The sequence below is a fragment of the Penicillium nucicola genome, assembly GCF_028828085.1.
Source record: "Penicillium nucicola strain IBT 29836 chromosome Unknown utg000006l, whole genome shotgun sequence".
Classification (NCBI taxonomy): domain Eukaryota; kingdom Fungi; phylum Ascomycota; class Eurotiomycetes; order Eurotiales; family Aspergillaceae; genus Penicillium; species Penicillium nucicola.
In genome coordinates, this window is record NW_026643130.1 from 351,057 (window position 1) to 369,340 (window position 18,284).

The 18,284-nt window shown below is 50.3% G+C and overlaps 4 protein-coding genes across 4 annotated transcripts; 2 read left to right on the forward strand and 2 right to left on the reverse strand.

The window, feature by feature from the left end:
- Positions 1-100: 100 nt before the first annotated feature.
- Positions 101-4,753, forward strand: N7511_006131 (putative GTPase activating protein (Tsc2); the record flags this gene model as incomplete). The annotated part of the gene is made up of 1 exon (XM_057128508.1): positions 101-4,753. One exon carries the CDS (start codon positions 101-103, stop codon positions 4,751-4,753), a length of 4,653 nt encoding a protein of 1,550 aa, XP_056983064.1.
- Positions 4,754-5,741: 988 nt separating this feature from the next.
- Positions 5,742-9,041, reverse strand: N7511_006132 (mannose-ethanolamine phosphotransferase GPI13; the record flags this gene model as incomplete). The annotated part of the gene is made up of 2 exons (XM_057128509.1): positions 5,742-8,733; positions 8,851-9,041. The coding sequence occupies 2 exons, from the start codon at positions 9,039-9,041 to the stop codon at positions 5,742-5,744; spliced, it is 3,183 nt and encodes a 1,060-aa protein (XP_056983065.1).
- Positions 9,042-10,096: 1,055 nt separating this feature from the next.
- N7511_006133 (uncharacterized protein) lies at positions 10,097-10,627 on the reverse strand (the record flags this gene model as incomplete). The annotated part of the gene is made up of 1 exon (XM_057128510.1): positions 10,097-10,627. One exon carries the CDS (start codon positions 10,625-10,627, stop codon positions 10,097-10,099), a length of 531 nt encoding a protein of 176 aa, XP_056983066.1.
- A 4,089-nt stretch (positions 10,628-14,716) lies between these two features.
- N7511_006134 (mRNA-binding protein PUF3) lies at positions 14,717-17,579 on the forward strand (the record flags this gene model as incomplete). The annotated part of the gene is made up of 4 exons (XM_057128511.1): positions 14,717-14,758; positions 14,811-14,952; positions 15,000-17,117; positions 17,167-17,579. 4 exons carry the CDS (start codon positions 14,717-14,719, stop codon positions 17,577-17,579), a joined length of 2,715 nt encoding a protein of 904 aa, XP_056983067.1.
- Positions 17,580-18,284: the final 705 nt, after the last annotated feature.

Genomic DNA, 18,284 nt, shown 5'->3' on the forward strand with positions numbered 1-18,284 from the left:
TACCATGAATGATGCAATAAATGGTGCCATATATACTGACTTCGTTCATAGCTTAGACACCACGTGCGCTTGATATTTTATCTTCTCTGCCGCTGGGCGGATGTCTTCCGACGATGTTCCACCAGTATCTCAACACAAACCATCGTCTACTTTCGCAGATGTCTTCAAGACGCTAGGTGTCGGCCGTCCCAAATCGCATTCCCCGGTTTCCTTGCAAGAAAGCAGTAGCGATTCGTTATCGCATACAGACACTCGCAGCACCAATCGACTCATATACAGTCTCGAATCAATGCATCGTGGTAGCGTCGTGTCGAGTTCCTCGGACACTCCTAGTGGCCCGGACTTTGAAACGTCGCTCCAACACTTGTCGCAAACTCAGAACTTAACTCGGGCGATTGAGGAAGCGGAGAATCTGTCAAAAACTTTGCACTGGTTTAGCTCAGAGCAGTCTGTGGTGCTATGGGAAGCAGCAGAACATCTCTTGCGTCATGAGCGAGACTTGGATGCCCAGAGAAGTGGTGCTCAGTTGCTAGAGGCAATTGCGGCACGTCAAGATCTATCTCCAGCAGCTAGGCGCCAGATATTTGAATCGATAGCCACCCCCACAGTACCTGATGTGATCTCTGCACGTGTGCAGGCTTTGATTTCTTTGTCCGATCATGGACGGAAGTTAGATTTCGCCAACTCTTCAATTCTTCATGTTGTCTCATCTTGGATCGTTCCTCTCTATGAGGTTATCGCATCTGCACGATCCAAGGCGAAGAAAGGGAAGGTCATCAACCCGAACGGAATGAGTCACGATGAATCAGCTTTGGGAGATATATTCCAGTTTGCGGTGGACCTGATCATTTTACAGCGGAAGAAGCCAACTCAGGAGGAAATTGAAATGCTTCTTACTGAGTCGTTCATCACCTGCAGGAGAACCAGTGTCGCAGCTGACATTAAGAACTCGTTATCTGTATTTGATGCTGTGATCATGTATGCCGATATACCTGATACAAGCTTCCCTACTCTTTTGGAAGTCCTTTGCAGCATCCATGCGTCAGTCAAATCACTTTCTGGGCCCACATCGCGTGCGGTGCGCAGTTTGGCCAAATCCCGCAGGCAAGCAGAAATGGTGAACACCCTCCATCAGTTCTTAAGAGAATCGTGTGCTGTTGAACAGACTCGTAACATGAATGTTCTTCGTGGGACTATTCATGTGTTCTCAGATTTTGTCCGTGCATACGGTCAAGATGGTATGCCACAGCTTCCTTTCGATCAGTTAATAGAGTCCTTGCAAGTTATTGCGCAAAAGGACGATGGTCGTGTGGACTCAGATATCCTGGATTTGTGTCTTAACATCCTCGAAGGCGACTATCTTCGTGTTGCCTTGGCACGTGATTGGAAGGCGTTCGCTGACCTTCTGGTGTTATGCTCTCGTAGAGTTGTGGACGAGTCTGCCATCTCTCCCATCTCAACCAGTTCCAAGCCCACTGAAGACATCAAACCCTACATTCTTACGACCCTCAACCTGGTTGCTTCCGTCCTTGAAACCCAGTGGGAACAACTCAACCAAGAGCAAAAACAGCACGCCGGTCGATTCCTCATGAAGAGCTACCAGCATATCGAGCCTACACAGGCTGAACTCATCATCCACTTGATGAGAGAGGACAAGCTTTGTGAGCCGCGTGAAGATTCATCCTGGGTCCAACATTGCCGTGAACTTATTGAGCGATTTGTTCAACCTCGTAAACAGAGCTCCGACATTCGCATCTTAGCCTTGGACACACTCAAAGAGGCTCTTTCGGGTCACGAAGCTTCCATTTACTGCCAGGAGCACGGTCTTCTCAATCTTTTGCTAAGAGACTTCTCGGCAGAGCATGATCTTCTTTTCTTGGAGTCGCTGGTCTCGTTGCTGACTGACCCTGCCATTCAACACAGCAATGACGAAACATTCAAGTTATTGATTGATGTTATCGGAGCTCCGATGCAGAGGGACTCCAGCCCAGTTGAACCACGCGATACTGCCAACTACGCATCTCCTCGCCGTACATCTACCACAAGCGCAAGTGTTCTGGAGTTAAGCCTGACAAATGTGTGTGCCGTCGGTCTTGTGAAGATGTTGCTGCGTGCCTTGAACCACTCTTCTACCAAAGCTGTGATGGTGTTTGAGGCACTCCTCAGCATTGCACAGTCTGCAAGCCGCCCAACGGACGCTCGCCTGACTGTTTTGAAGCTACTCTTCCGACTGCGCTGTGACTCAGACGGGTCTGTGACAGTCATATCAACCTCGGAGAATGACTTCCTGATGAACGTTCTGGGTCGAAACGTAGACGGTGGCTCTAAGCTACAAGCACTCGGTGACAGCCCTGTTTCCCGCGAAGCTACCCAGCAGGATCTTTTCCCAGGCTCTCCCAGTGGAAAACTTCCAATGAGAGAAACTTCTATCTCGAAGTCAGCTCCAGGACGTGGTTCTGTCTCTGCCCGTGGATCAAAGCTGACTGCCCCATCCTGGACATATGCTTTTCCGCAGGTGCTTCCTGAACAGCCCCCTGGAGAGTCCAGCCCTGTTGTTTTTGCATACGCACACTCAGAGCCAATCAACCCTAAAAACTCAACTGAGTCAACTGCGCCAGAACTTACTATCACAGGAGTACTGAAGGTGAAGATGTGGCTCGAGGTAGTAATCACTCTGCTGCAACGAGAGGCCGACTGGGATGTATACAGCTATGTTCTTACTCATTTGGGACCTCAGCTTGGCAACCAAGACTTTTTCAGAGACGCCATTCCTCAGGTTACGCTCTTGCGCAGCATCCTCTGTGACCAAGTGAAAAATGGGACTTTTCACGAGCCTCCCGAAACCACTGGTTTGAAAAAGAGCGATGTGGCTGCCTGCATCTTCGATGCGCTTTGCATGCTCGTCAGTTATCATCAGCACCTTGCTAAAAGTGAAGAGGATGACCTTGTTCGTGCTTTCATGCAAGGTATCATCGGATCATGGGGTGGCACTTCCCGCGGTTGCATTCAAGCTCTGTCACTCTGTTGTTATGAGATCCCTATGTCGGTGACCAAGTCATTGACCAGCATTCTTGACAGAATGTCTAAGGTGATTACTATGTCAAACATTGCTGTCCATATCTTGGAGTTTCTGGCTTTGCTTGCACGGCTACCAGATGTGTACGTCAACTTGCGCGAGGAAGAAGTGCGCACCGTGTTTGGAATTTGCATTCGCTTTCTGCAAACCTCAAGAGAGCAACGATATAAAGCAGCTCAGTCATCCCAAACTGCCGAGACTGCCGATCCCTCTCCGCAGGATGGCATGTCTAAATACATTTCTAACCTCACCTACCACGTCATGGTCTTCTGGTTCCTGTCTCTGAGATTGCAGGACCGTCCCAAACATGTGAACTGGATCACGAGCAGACTCATTTATCATGATGAACATGGCAAGGAGGTTGTTGAGGAACAAAGTCAAGTCTTGATTGATCTGATGCAGCGTGTTGCCTACTCGGATCTTGGAGAGACCATTCCTTTTGAGACGTTCCCTCCTTCTCCTGAGGATGGTCTCGTTTCCAAGAAGTCCTGGGTTGTCGGTATGAGCATCGTCACTGTGGAGAGTGCCGGGGTGTCTGGCATTTCTCAAATCACCAAGCGTCAGGCATCAGGAACCACATATTCGGTTTATCAACAGCGCACGGCCCCGGTTCTGCCACATCAAGTGCCTCCAACACTTGATGCCCATTTGCATTCTGACTCCATGCACACAGCCGTTCTTCCGAGTCACATCATGCTCCAATTGACTGCGACTGCTTTCCCTACACCAACGGTCATGCAGCCTATACCGGTCCCAGAAGACGACATCACCCGCCGCGCAATCAGCAACTTTGATCGAACCGATATTGTGGATGGTCACCGTATCGGCATTGTCTATGTCGGTAATGGCCAAACAAAGGAGGCAGATATCCTCGCCAACACAGGGGGCTCTGCGGACTATGAGCATCTGTTGTCCGGCTTAGGCACGAAAGTGTCTCTACGGAACCCTCAATTCAATCCACAAGGATTGTATGCCGACACTGATGGCGAAGTCACCTACGCTTGGCGAGATCGTGTTACCGAAATTGTGTACCACGTGGCGACAATGATGCCTACGGACCTTGAGCATGACCCAGCCTGCATCAACAAGAAACGAAACATTGGCAACAACCATGTTACCATCGTGTTCAATCGGTCCAACCTGCCCTTCAACTTTGACACAATTCCGTCCGAGTTCAATTCCATCAACATTGTCATCACCCCGTCATCTCGTATCGCCTATGACGAAGATGAGAATGTCAAAGGCGAAAGCGACCCGCAGGACTTGTTCTACAGTGTTCAAGTCATGAGCAAGCCCGGATTCCCTGATGTTTCACCTGCTGCAACGCCCAAAATTATCTCCGGCAAGAATCTGGCGGCCTTCGTTCGGATTCTCGCGCTCAACGCGTCCGTCTTCTCGCTTGTCTGGAATAACAAGGGCGGTGAGCACTTCACTTCCTGGCGCACTCGTCTGCGTGAAATCAAAAAGGTTCGCGAGCGTTCTCTTACAGCCCAGGCGCAACCCTGTGAACCCGAAGGAGCGTACCCTGGCCAGCGTCGTGGTACTAAAGCGAACATCTTCTCTGAGGAACTGCCGTCGCGTGCGCCCCAGGTGCAGACCGACTTTGCAGCAGAGTGGAACGCAGCGGCAGATACAAACATCTTGCAGAACCTGGACTTCTCTCGCTGGTCTCGTTGATCTGTTTGGGACAGCTAGGATAGCTGAAGCCAACTTAAAAGCGCACACAACCATCAAATTTCTCTCTATCTTCCCACCTTTTCACTCCTTCAATCTTTTCAAGTCTCATACCCTCCACTCACCACATCCCCTTCTTCCCTTCCTAATCCCTCTTCGCCATTCCCCAATTCTATCCTAAAAAATAAACGACAGACCACTTCCTATGAAAAATGACCCCAGAAACGACTTCATGTACATCATCTTGTGTTTTTTCGTGATGTTCAGACAATTGTCGCATTTGTGAATACCCCTTTTCTGCCCCAAAAGTTGTTGTTTTTTTTTTCCTTTTGTCTCTGTTTCTGTCCCTGTCCCCTGCTACGATTCTATTTCTGCTCTGCTAGAGATTGTCGAAATCATGATTCGGATGGGGCTTTAGTTTGTGGAATCTATTCATTCTTATTATTTATCTGCTTTTGCTGTGGGTGATACATATGTAGGGTTGGCACAGTATACACATGAATTGCTCATACAAAGTGCCCGAATAGTCTAGAAGGCTCAATCCCTTTCATTCCTGAAATACCAAGGATGGACACGTTAAATGAACGTTATCTATAGAACGACAAGGTAGGAGGCTACATGAGATCTACTCAGTTGATATACATATAACTTTTGAAACTAAGATTATAGTTATAGATCTATAAGATAAGTAACAACACATAGTAGAACAAAATGATGAAGAGAAGAAAAGTGAGAAGGAAAGGGAACGAATAAGTAGGTAGGGGAGGTGTTACACGATAAAAGCGCATGTGCACATAGTCACAGCGCAGAAGCAAAAGCGGCATAACAGAGACGGAGTGATCGCGTCAAATCAAATGACTCGAATCAGCCCAAAAAAGGAGAAAGAAAAGAAGGGAAGACATCACAGAGTATGAGATGATATGACAATGGTAAGCAATGTAAAAGAAAACCAAACCACCCAATGCAAAGGCTCAATCAAGATGAAGGTCGATCACCAACCAAAGACCTCACCAACACTAAGCGTACTCCATCTCACACCACCGACGGCAACAACCATGAGGACAACATCCACAACCGCCAGCACTACCGATCCCATCATGAACCGCGGACTGAAGATCCGATAGAGCATGAGATGGCGGCGGAGATGGCCAGCCCACATAGTGGTAGCGAGATTAATGGTCGCCAGGTAGAGGATGTGCGTACTAGCAGCCTGAACGACATCGGAGAGAAGCCTCGTAGCGGGATTCTTGGATGTTTCAGACGCAGGCACACGGTCATGGGTCTGCAAAGGCCGTTTCCAGAGGACGGTGAGGGGAACGGCGATTGCGGCTAAGATTTGAGCACCGAAGGTATTGAGCGCAACGAGGAGCGGAGACCAGGGGTATTTGATAGTGGAAAGTGGAATGAAAGCCGTTTCCCATTGGATCGAGCTGAGAGTAGCCTGGTGGCCTGTTTTGAAGAAGTAAAAGGAGCCCAGGACGCCGAGAATGATTGGGCCGATGGAGGAGTTGGACATGGTCAGGGAGTTTGTGTCCAGGATTTCAAGGAGGGAGAGGATCTGGCAGAGGAGGAGGGCGATGGCGCCCTGGCCCATTGGTTTTTGCATAAGGATGGTTGCGAGTGCAAAGTTGATGACTAGGAAGAAGAAGCGGGTTCCGTGGACGTTGCCGAAACCGAGGATTGTCACTGTTGTTCGGGGGCCTTGCTGTTGACCTGCTATTATGGGGGCTGGGGGGGCATTCGGATCTTCCGGTTGTTTTGTTACGCTTATGGTGACGCAAGGCTTCGAGTAGAGGTATGCACCTGTGCCGGCTGCGAAGGCTAGGGCCATGACAAGTTGGGCGAGGAAGACGCGCACGGATTTGAGAGTTTCTTTGGAGAGAGGGAGCCATTCGCCGTCGTCGGCGCCTTCAAGCATCCAGAAGAGGGAGGTGATGAAGAGGCCTAGGCGGAAGGCGAAGCCGATCCAGAGTGAGGCAGCCCCTTCGTAGGACTTCGAGCCGGTGTAGAAGGAGCGGACTACACTTGGGAGGAAGAGGGTGACCAGGAAAGGAATAGCGAGCTGCCAAGGGGCAGAGATGGAGCTGGTTGAAGAGGCGTAATAGGTCGAGCGGCAGAAGGGCATCTGCTCTTCACGACAGAGGCGGGAGAAAGATGCAACACGACCAAGGATCACGAAGAGGACAGAGTGGTAAACGCCGAGAACACGATCGGTGGTCTGCTTCTGGCGCATGGAGGAGATACCAGCGCATACACCAAACGTGGTAAGAAAGAAGAGCAGAATTTCATCTTCCCAGATGGTGTATGAGTTGGAAGCGAATCCAAGAGACTGAGAAACAGTGAAGAAAAACGCGAGGCAACCCCACATACCATTGGGAAGAGGCACAGTCAAGTTCGCCGGCTTCGTGACAATAGCCGGCAAAGCTCCAATAATACTTCCAGAGGCTGCCAGAAGGACAGCAGAATCAATGACGGTCATCTCAGTCAAGCCTACCAATCCCAAAGCGATACCAGAAATGGCACCAACGCCAGCACCAGCACCCGCGAGTGAAAGTAAGCGAGCAGTAAGCTGGGTCCGATCCATCTTGAGACCTCGTGCGTATATAACCAACAGAATGATTCCCGCAAAGAGAATCACAACGCCCTGAATCATACTCGGCACATCAAAGCGAGCCCACAGGCCACGGCAGACATCCAAAGTATGGCGCTGATACTTGCAATAGAGTTCATTACTAGAACGCGCAGCACTCGACTTGGACGAGAAGCTCTTAGAAGCAGACTTCCATTCATCCTCGGCAGCAGAGAAAAGCAGCATAGACTCCTCGTCGTCACCAGCACCCCGGGCAATACCATACTGGTGTTGGTACCTCTTAATCTGAGCGGAGGTCAGACGGTTAACAGTAGCCAAGTTGGCCCAGTTGTTACCGCTAGCACCAGAGAAAGCCTCTTCGATTGGAGATCCCAAATTGTTGAATGGAATAGGCATTCCGAGGAGCAAGGACAGAGTGGGAACGAGATCGATCTGAGGAACGAAGCGATCACGTGCGAACTTGGGTGGGAGAAGTGTATCCTTGCTCGTTCGTCCGAAGACACCGCGCTTGGAGTACATCCACAAGGCAGCTTCAACCTCGTCATCGGACTCACCGCCGTGGTCACCCTTGGCATCCATGCCGTGGTCGCCCATGACGACGAGGAGAGTCTGATCGTCGAGAGCTGCGATGAGTTGGCGAATGACACGGTCCATTTCTTGTAGCTTGGATGCCATGGCCGCGTGGTTAGGACCGTATCGGTGACCAGCGTGGTCCACGCCGAGATAATGGCCAAAGATCACGTCCCACTTGGTACTGTTCTCGCGATTAAGCAATGGGAACAGATGCTCTGTGACGCCATTGTCGACCGTGTGCAGATCCCAGACATTGAACGAGTCATAGGCATGGGTAAGGTTCTCATTGAAGTACCCTGGGAAAAGCGAATGCCACGTATCATCACCTAGATGGACGAGGCTCTTCCCAGCATGGTGCAGTTGAGCAACGAGATTATCCTCATCAATGGCTGTTCCGGCGAAATTGGAACCCGCGTCGATAAAGGTAGGAAGTGTACCAGTAGTTAGACCCTTCAGACGCTGTAGTGTCGTCGTCGGTGGATCAGCAATGAAAGGGAGAAGGAAAGCATTAGCCGGGTTCTGAACAGCCGTCTCATAAAGCACGGGGATATTATCATGGAAAAGATGAGGAGTTTCACTCTCATCCTTTGAAGCGAAGGGAACCGTGAAATCATAGCGAAGAGCATCAATAATGATAACGACAGCCTTATCGAAAGTCTTCTCATGCCAACAACCCTTCTCCTGATTTCCCAGCGCGCTCTGCGGTTGACCAAGGACATCTTCGAAGGGTAAAACATCGCATGATGATTTATTCTCCAAAACCATGCGCGTAAGAAGGAATCCCTTTGTGAACAGGTATATACCTGCAACATGTAGAAGCCTGTAAACACCCAATGTCAGCTCGACATTTTTTTCAACCTAGTCCAGTCTCGAAGCTTGAATCTCGAAATTCAAGCTCCGCTGGACCTGAAATCAAAACCGGCAATACCCCACTCACATTATCCAACCCAAAACTCCCAGCACACCGAGATGTTTCGTCTTAAATTCATCCTCTAGCGCCAGCGCCTTCTGATCTAACACATCAGTCTGTTTGCGATTGGACTGCGCAGTCGAGCTCTTCGGGCCTTTTTTAGAGACATTGGGCTTCGAGGGCGATCCAACAACCCCTGGGGACGTATTTGCAGCCATTCCCACAATTATTTGCGTGTGGTGGCCTGAAATCGGTATGTTTGGCGCGCCAGTCGCGGTCTGGTCTCACGGAAGATGACTGAGGGGTCCGAGAGGGGTGGACACGGTGTCCGAAGAAAGGATTCGAGGGCAGGGAAACCGAAGGCAGCGCAAGCACGAGTTGAGCCGGGGATCGGGTCAGGTCCAGTCCATTCGAGGAGGGGAAAGGATAGGTAGAGTGAGGTCGAGCCTCTGGATCGGAGAGGTATATAGTTGCGGAGGTCGAACCCCTTTCTGTGCTCGTCTGTGGAACGGTTTCCCTATGGATGGTGAAGCTACAGCATGTACATGGCTGAACAAGAATGAACAGTTAAGCGAATTGCTCCAAAGGGAAAAGGAAAAAGAAATAGAGATTCCCTGACGTCGCGGAACGGACGGGTTGGGGAGGTCGGACTCGGCGATTCTGATTCGCCGAGTGGATACAACTACACACACAAGATTCACACAGAAAAAGATATTGCCAGTTTGCCAATGGCAAAACATAGGACTAAGTACATACATTATCCAGCTGCCGAGTACCAGAAAAAAAAGGGCACATAAGAAGGTAAAAAGTGAAGTAGAGGGCGTCCTAAAAGAAACAAACTAGGACTGCCCTAAAAGGGGGGTTGGAGAAGGAAAAGAAAACAGAAATGTCTCGTGCATGTCTTTCGAACCCTAGGAACGTGACAGGGGTGAAAGGGACATGGGGACCAGGCTCAAGAAGAAACGCCAGACAACAGAGAAACACAAAAAACCGGCAGGCTCTCGCTATGAATGATTCAGCTTCTGTTCAGTGGGCCGAGGTACCCATAGAGGGAGCGAAGATGGGTCCCAGCTAGGGTAGGCCGGTCGAAACAAAGACTAAATCCGCATATGTGCAAGCCATCAGGCCAAATCGGAGAATAGATATGTAGGGTAGAATCGGAGGAAATGTGGATGGGGGAGGTGGTCATGCTTTTGGGAAGTCGTGGAAGAAGAGTCGAGGTGAGCGGCTCTGCGGGCAAGCTCAGTGGCTAAGTTGGGTGGCCAACAGTCCTCTAAGAGTATGTCTTCATTTCCTTTTCCTTCAAGCCGCCCATCCGCTCGATGTCAAGGGACTGGAAGCGGTCGGCATCGCTGGTCTGGTAGGGTGGGAGCTCGTCATGGCAAGGCTCCAGGCCGATGCTGCCGGCGTCACTGATACGGACAACCACCATGCGGCCAGACTTGCGCTTGCCACTCTCATCTTCCTCTTCGGGGAATGTTATGCGGATTTCAGGCACCGGGCTCGGTGGTGGGCTGTCGGAGTTATCCATCAGGCTGCGTTTCTCATCATACACTAAGACGGAGTCGGTCTTGTTCATGGAAATAGTTAAGCGGCGGTTGTTGGGAGGGGCTTGTCCATTGTAGACGGGGAGCAGAGATTCCTTGCGAGCGGTGCGCTTGCGGCGAAGGACCATGAGACCACCGACGAGAGCGAGGGCGAGCAGAACCAGAACCAGAAGAGCAATCAGAAGGTCGACCATGGCATTGGAGAGTCCACCATTGTTGTCATCACGTGTGACGAGTCGGGGCAAGAGGTTCATCATCTTCGCGGGATTTGTCGGATGTCGATATCAGAAGTCGAAGTTTGTCTGTGAATTGTTGATTGTTGATTGTTGATTGTTGATTGTTGATTGTCGATAGTTGATAGACGATAGGCGTCTGATAGCAGATGGGAGGATCGAAAATCGTTTGATATGGAAAGATCGTCGATGTTTTAACGAATGACACGGATTGAAACCGGGGGGGGGGGGGGGGGGAATAAACAGGGGAATGGAGGAAGGGGACAATAACAAAGTTAGATGCCACCGAATGAAGCTGAGTAAAGAGTGGACAGCAAGGTGAGCCAAAAGAGTGAAGCCGACACCTGCGAAAGGAATGGAGGAGGAGAATGAAGGGAAAGCAGAAAGGGGAGAAGGGAGGTCAGAGGTCAGAGGTCAGAGAGACCTAGAATTCTATTGTTAACGCGGTGCTAAGCTGTTCGGGGCTTAGCGTTGCCTGGTCACCCACGAACGGGCTTGGCTGGGGGCGTCAGCCAATCAGCGTGTGGTGCCTGGAGATCAGACCCTTTAACGGACGCTTTTCCTTGTTTTCCCCCCTTGAGTTCTTCCCCCGGCTTATGGCGAACACGCTGCCATTGGCGTTACGGGCGTTGATATACCGTATTGAGGTCCAGTCACATAGTGTGTATGTGGTGACTACCGTCACCTTCACTCTGTCCCTGTCACCATGGCGGGGTTCAGGTAGCACAATAGGCGCCAATGCACTATCACCTCGAAGCAGTAATGTCTCAGTGATCACTAATAGGAAATTAAATCCACTCCGGTTCTAGACGTCAGCTCTTGAAAAATAAACAACCCTAAAGTGTCGAAAATAAACAATTCCAGATGAAAACTGGGGTTAATAGTTCGGGGTAAGATGAACGTCGACAGTGGGAGGGGAGGAAGATGTGTTACACTTGAAGCCTAAGTGCGCGCTTAAGGAGCGTACAGTGTACATGTGTCCATCAAAGCCACATAGGCAACCAGATGCAAGCTGGTAGGATTTAGTCATTGTGTGTCAAGTTTTTCCGCACAATAAAAAGCACAGTCTAGGTTTAGATTTGAAGAAAGTGATTTGATGTGTGAAGTTGTAAGGCGTGGGGGATGCCGAATATATACTTGAACCAACCTCCATCATCAACATACACAGTCGACTCGAACAGCTGGGAATCAATAGTCTACCACCTAAACTAAGCATATCCAGACACATCCATCTGATCTGCAGGATCTGTTTCGACTGTGTTTGCCACATGCTGGATGTATCAATCAGTCAACTGCATGTACCCATCTCGCATGGGTTGACCGCCACATCGGCAACTCACCGCACTAGCATACAGTCACCCGGATTAAATAGAAAAGTAAGTAGCAAGTATATAATAGACACACCATCAACAGATTGTTGTACAGTTTGGTAATTTGTATATAGTAATGTGTGTTATTCTGTTGGGGAAATGGGCTACGGCTGAGCTATACTACTCCCCACCCAACTACTTCCGCCACGTATCTTGTACAGTTCACCTGGAAATCTATGACCATCAGTGTCAGTAGCTGTGGTCTCAATGGGGCTGTGTATCTTGAAACACTTTCTTGCCCGACCGCATGATCGACTGCCTGTTCTGGACTGGTACAGTACTGTCTACTTTGGAACCAGAGAAGAGTCAGTATTTGTGATGTCTTTACTAGAGTCGATGATTAAGTTAAACGAGAGCCTAATATTGTAGTAGGTCGTGCCAATCATCATACATCTCCAGAGCCAATATGAAATCAAATCCCAATCTAGAGTTTACTCGACCCTACGGTACAGGAGTCAGCCAAGACCTGACACTTACAATCTCAAACCCAACCAACTCCATGCGCCACCATGTCCATTTGTCAACAATGACCTGTCCCACAGTGCCGGCCTTATAATACGGTCAAGAGGCCAACACACTCTACCAAATGTGACCTATCACAATCCCGGAGAAAAGGCCGGGAATATCGGGGGAAAAAAAACGAAGCCCAAGGGATCGCAACGATTTAGCGGCAATCGGACGCAAGGCAAGCCAAAGATCCGGGGAAATCCAAATGCGAGTAATGGTCTGACACTCGACCTGTGTGACCCCTGTGCAAGGATGAGACTCCCCTGTCTCGGCCTTTTAAAGTGGCCTGGGATTACACGGCCATAACTGTTTCGAACATGCTCCATACCAGACACCAGCCCTGGAGAGGTAAAGCCGCGGATACCGAGACATGGCAGATACCATGGCAGATGCCAGCCAGAGCCAGAGGGATGCTTCTGCTGTAGAGGGTGAGATGCCAATGCCCCTTTGGGACCAAGGGTCAGTGTGATGAAGTGAAGCAAGGGGCTGGGCGAGTCTATCAAAGTCTCTCAAACCGGTTTCTGATTTGAATTGATTCTTACAGAGTATATCACAGTAGACTATTGAGACGGATGTTGAAGGGGAAACCGAGTATATATAGCATTGGAGCATCACAGCATCTGAATAATCGAATGCACATGCATTGACGGTCGATGGAACTCCACCCCTCACTGGAAAGGTGAAGATAATATAAGAACAAGTTAAACCAGTTAAGCGTCACTTAGGAGGGTCCAGTGGGCCCCAGCTTTCGGGCCCAATTGATTGCCGAGAACTATAAAGCTTCTCTGCTGTCGACACCGGAGGAGGGGGGAAATCGGCTTGTTCGGCAGGTCTATAACCCTGGATCTCTCGTCCATGGTCATCTCAGGGAGGAACTGGGTAGGAACTCCTGGCCGATATTCACTTCGCGGTGACTTCAGGGTTTCTCGCTCAACCTAGGTATACATTGGTGTCCCTGGATCCTATGAAGAACGGGTGCCAGGGTTGGTCGGTGATGCTAGATGGTTACCCATGGAAGAATTGCTCTAACCAGCTCTTCTGCAACTATAATCGGCGAATTGAGAGAAATGCATCGTAGCGGAGAGGGGCTAAGAAAAAGAAGCGCCGGGAGGGAGATCGCGGTGACCGTCAGAAACGCAAGCCATGTATTGTAAGTGGGAAGGATACTTCTTCACGCATAGTAATTTGCGTGTAGTAGAGGTACCTCCACCATCAGCCAGGATCGCCCTTCTTCATCGTCATGGTATTACGGGCAATACAGCGGCTGATCTTCGTTCAAACTCGCATCATTTTTCTTTTCTATCTATCGCATTTTCCTCTTTCTTCTTTCCCCCTTTGCTTCTCTTCTTTTTTATTCTCTCTTTGTACTTGTTCTCACATCCCCCTCCCTCCCCCCTCCCAGAACAAGGCCTTTCCATTTACTTGCTTGGGTTGTCAGCTTGTGTGACAGCTACCATTAATGCCCTCTCTTCCACATTCTCATCAGTCGACCCACTAGATTCTGGCAGTTTCATCAAAAGCGCATTCCACTTACTACATCCCCCTTGCCTATCAGGGCCCCAACGCCATTCTCGGGGATCGCCATACGACGATCTGCACACTGGGAGATTCCTGGAGCATGCACGGAGCAGAGTAACGTCGCGACGCCTCCTTCAGAACCCTCCGGCTGCCAACTCTGGCCCCTCCCCACACTGCTGCAGCGACAAACAGAAAGGGTGATAATATCGTTCCAATTCTTTGTCACCTTGCATCTGCTGTCCCCGACCTTTTCTGCCACCTTCAGCATTTCTCGCCTCGCTCCTCCTCCCTTCCGTCTCCCTTCTTCGTGATCCCTGTATAATCTGTACATGTCCTTGGGTTCGTGAAGATTCAAGGCCTCTGTCTCTCTCTCTCTCTCTCGCTATCTCGCGTTATTTCCACCCTTCGTCCCCTCCTTTGGTGAGTCCCTGTTCACCCTATCTGCCCTGACACCTTCACACCTGGATCAGACCTGGCTTCTCAACTCAACCTCGTCTTATCACTGGCTAACAAGGGTCACTCTTTTTTCACAGTCTTATATTCTTCGTGTACGCCCGTTTCTGGTGCCTGGTGCCCGCTTGCAAATACTGGCCAAGAACTGTTTGGTCCTTCGATAAACTCTGTGATTTGAAAACAGACCCGCTCGATCCTTCTGCAAATACTCGCTCGTAATCCGAGCACACATCGACTGTCTATCGCCGGTCGCAAATTACCTGGAATGGCTTCTACGATGGCCGCCAATGCAACCAGCGTACATAACGTGAGTGCGATGCGACTGAGGAACCAATGGATAAATAATAACGTCGGTGCAGGCACGCTCAAGTCGGGGAACCAACATGAGTTCATCAGGGATGAATGACCGCAACCGCGGGTCTCACAACAACGTCAGCAAGAGCTTCGCCGCCGGAAAATACAACATCTGGGGTGACTCGAACCTAGGCGGATTCGGAGACGGTAAGTGATTGTCGGTCGTGGTGAAAGCTTATACTGATTGGTGGTAGATCAACACATCGGCGAGGCTGCCTTTGAAGGAAAGTCAGGTTCGGGCTCTTTGCTATCTACTTCAGAGTCCGACGGGTGGTCGGGACGCGCCAATCTCCCCTGGAGCACTGTCAACAGCAACAACAACAACTCTACCTTCCAGAACCGTGGTCTGGCAACCTCCCCTATTCAGACACGCGCCAACGATCGCAGCGCACCTGTTATGAACGAGACTGGTGATAGCTCCTACTTTGCCCTCCCTCGCACTACTGGAATCGGTACATCCGCTGGAGCTGCAAACCACCGTCCATATCTCAACACTTCCTCTGAGGGTGTGTCACCCTCCGGTGATGGCATGTCGTTCAGTGGATTCGCTGGTCGACGACAGATGAACTCTACTGGTCTCGGTGGAAGTCCAGTAGGAACGACCTTCCCAGTCAAGCCTGGATTCCCAAACTCGATTGAAGGTGCCCGCCAGGATGACATGGCCGCGGCTATGGGAATGTCTTCTTTAGGCTCTGGCATTCAGGACTCTATCTCTCCGCCTCAAGGCCGCAGCACTCTCTCCCATGTTTCTCACAACTCCGCCTCATTCGCAGCTCAAAGGCCTAACCATTCCGCGCACCCTTCTTTCTACTCGGAGAACCAGAGTGTCGATGGGCGTTATGGTGGCTCCATGGACCTGAACGCTGGATTCAACAAGCTTCAGATTAATGATAGCAACTACGCCCAGGGTGTCCAGCGTCCCAATTACGTCCCCCACGCCTCATTCGATGGCTCATTCCCTCGCGCAAAGTATCAGAATAATGAAGATGCTGCCTACCAGGGCCTGGCATACAGCGCTGAAGCCGCTCAAGAGATGCACCTCGCTTATCAAGCTCGCTCCCGCGCTACTGACACTGGATCTATCTCGCCCTCCGATTACGCTCGCATGGAAAGCCCAATCTACGCCGGAGTGGATGGTACTGGTCAGTATCGTAACTCTGGCAGCCGGGTCGCTGATAGCCAGGCCGCTGCCTTCGAGCGTCGCCTGCGCACTCTCCAAGATCAGGAGTTAGCCCAGGCTTCTGCCAATGCGGGCCAGCGGATGCAATACCCTCCTGCTTATGACTTCCAAGGATACCAGAATGCCCGTCTCAACGCATTGTCCGGTTTCTACCCTGTGGCTCACCTCGGTGGCCTAGGAGCAACGGCTTTGGTCTCTCGCACCCAGCGCGACCATGACCCTACCCAGGTTGTACGCAGCCCTCTTCTCGAGGAGTTCCGCGCCAACAGTAAGGGTAACAAGCGATATGAGCTCAAGGACATCTATAATCATGTTGTGGAGTTCAGCGGAGATCAGCACGGCTCCCGCTTCATCCAGCAAAAGCTCGAGACCGCCAACAGTGACGAGAAAGAGCAGGTTTTCCGCGAGATTCAGCCCAATTGCCTCCAGTTGATGACTGATGTCTTCGGCAACTACGTGGTTCAGAAGTTGTTTGAGCATGGCAACCAAAGCCAAAAGAAGATACTTGCTAACCAGATGCGCGGCCACGTCCTAGCTTTGTCTACCCAAATGTATGGATGCCGCGTTGTGCAGAAGGCGCTGGAGCACATTCTTACCGATCAGCAATCCGCTATGGTGAAAGAATTGGAGAACCACGTCCTCAAGTGCGTGCGTGATCAGAACGGCAACCACGTCATCCAAAAAGCTATCGAGCGTGTCCCTTCGCAGTACGTCCAGTTTATCATCAACGCTTTCCGTGGACAGGTCAACCGTCTCGCCGCCCACCCATATGGTTGCCGCGTCATCCAGAGAATGCTGGAGCATTGCGAGGAAGTCGACCGCCAGTCGATCCTAGCTGAGCTACACGCCTGCACATCCAACTTGATCCCTGACCAGTTTGGCAACTATGTAATCCAACATGTCATAGAGAACGGTGATGAGAGTGACCGTACCCGCATGATTGACATCGTCATGGGCCAGCTACTTGCCTACTCGAAGCACAAGTTCGCCAGCAACGTCGTTGAAAAGAGTATCGAGTTTGGTGCTCCTCATGAACGTCACCACATCATCTCTACCTTGACATCTCCAAACGACCGTGGCGAGAGCCCTCTCCTTGGTCTCATGCGTGACCAATATGGAAACTATGTTATCCGTAAGTACCTTCGAACCCGCCTTATATCATATTCCTAACCCCCTTATAGAGAAGGTCCTTGGTCAACTGAAGGAGGCCGAGCGTGAAGCTCTCATTGACCAGATCAAGCCTTTGCTCAGCCAGCTCAAGAAGTTCAGCTATGGCAAGCAAATTGTCGCCATTGAGAAGCTCATTTTTGACCCGAACTGCCCTGCGACCGTGCCGCTGTCTCACACTACTTCAACTACCCCTCCCAACTCTCACAAGTCTTCTCCTCAACCCATCAAGCGCTCTCTTCCCGCTGAACAGCCCCGAGCCTTTTTGGGCAACGCTCCCCCCACACCTCCCCCCACAGACCCCAGCACGGTCGACAGCTCCCTCGAGCCCAAGGGTCTCGTTAAAAGCACAGTGACCTCAGTTTCCAGTCCCGAGACGGGCAGCACCGGTGTTCCCGTCCCGGTCGATGTCACCAGTGCTCACTAATTCGTTGCACACATTACCACTTGCTCGCTCAACATAATATTTCTAATCCGGATCTGATCGGAGCCGAGTCAACATTCTTGTTCTTTATCTAATATGGAGCGTATACATACAGGGGAATCCGGCGCGGATATATCTCACCAACGTCTTATGTGATTCTTCCCTTATCAACATGGCTTGTCGGCGCAACAATAGGCCTGGAATTTGTTTTTACTTCCTGTTTCTTGTCGATCTCGGATCTGTGGATTCCTATGTCTTATTTCCACCCTTCTTCCTTTCCATGTCCTTTCTTGAACTGTTCATTTACTCTTACGACGGTGCTTCGCCACCCATCTTGTCAATGCCTTAGCTGTCTATGCTGGTCCAAGGATCAGATCTGATCAAATCTATGAAATGGCGTCTTGTTTTTCTCGTCTTGTCTACTTTGTTTGTCTCATTTCTTTCCTTATTATTCTATCACTACGGGTCACGGTCTGGGTTTCATGTCATGGTTTCAAGGCACGGGGGGAACTTATCTGGAATCTCAATCAGACACATTCACCAAATCAACACGTTTGATCCTGGTACGATTTCTTGCATTCAAATACGAGAAGATTTTATCTATTCATCATCTGGCACAACAACCCGCAGCACACCTAGTCAGTTCTATCTACACTTAAACCATATCCAGGGTCCATCTCGTCGGTTATGTGTTTTCATTTGAACATC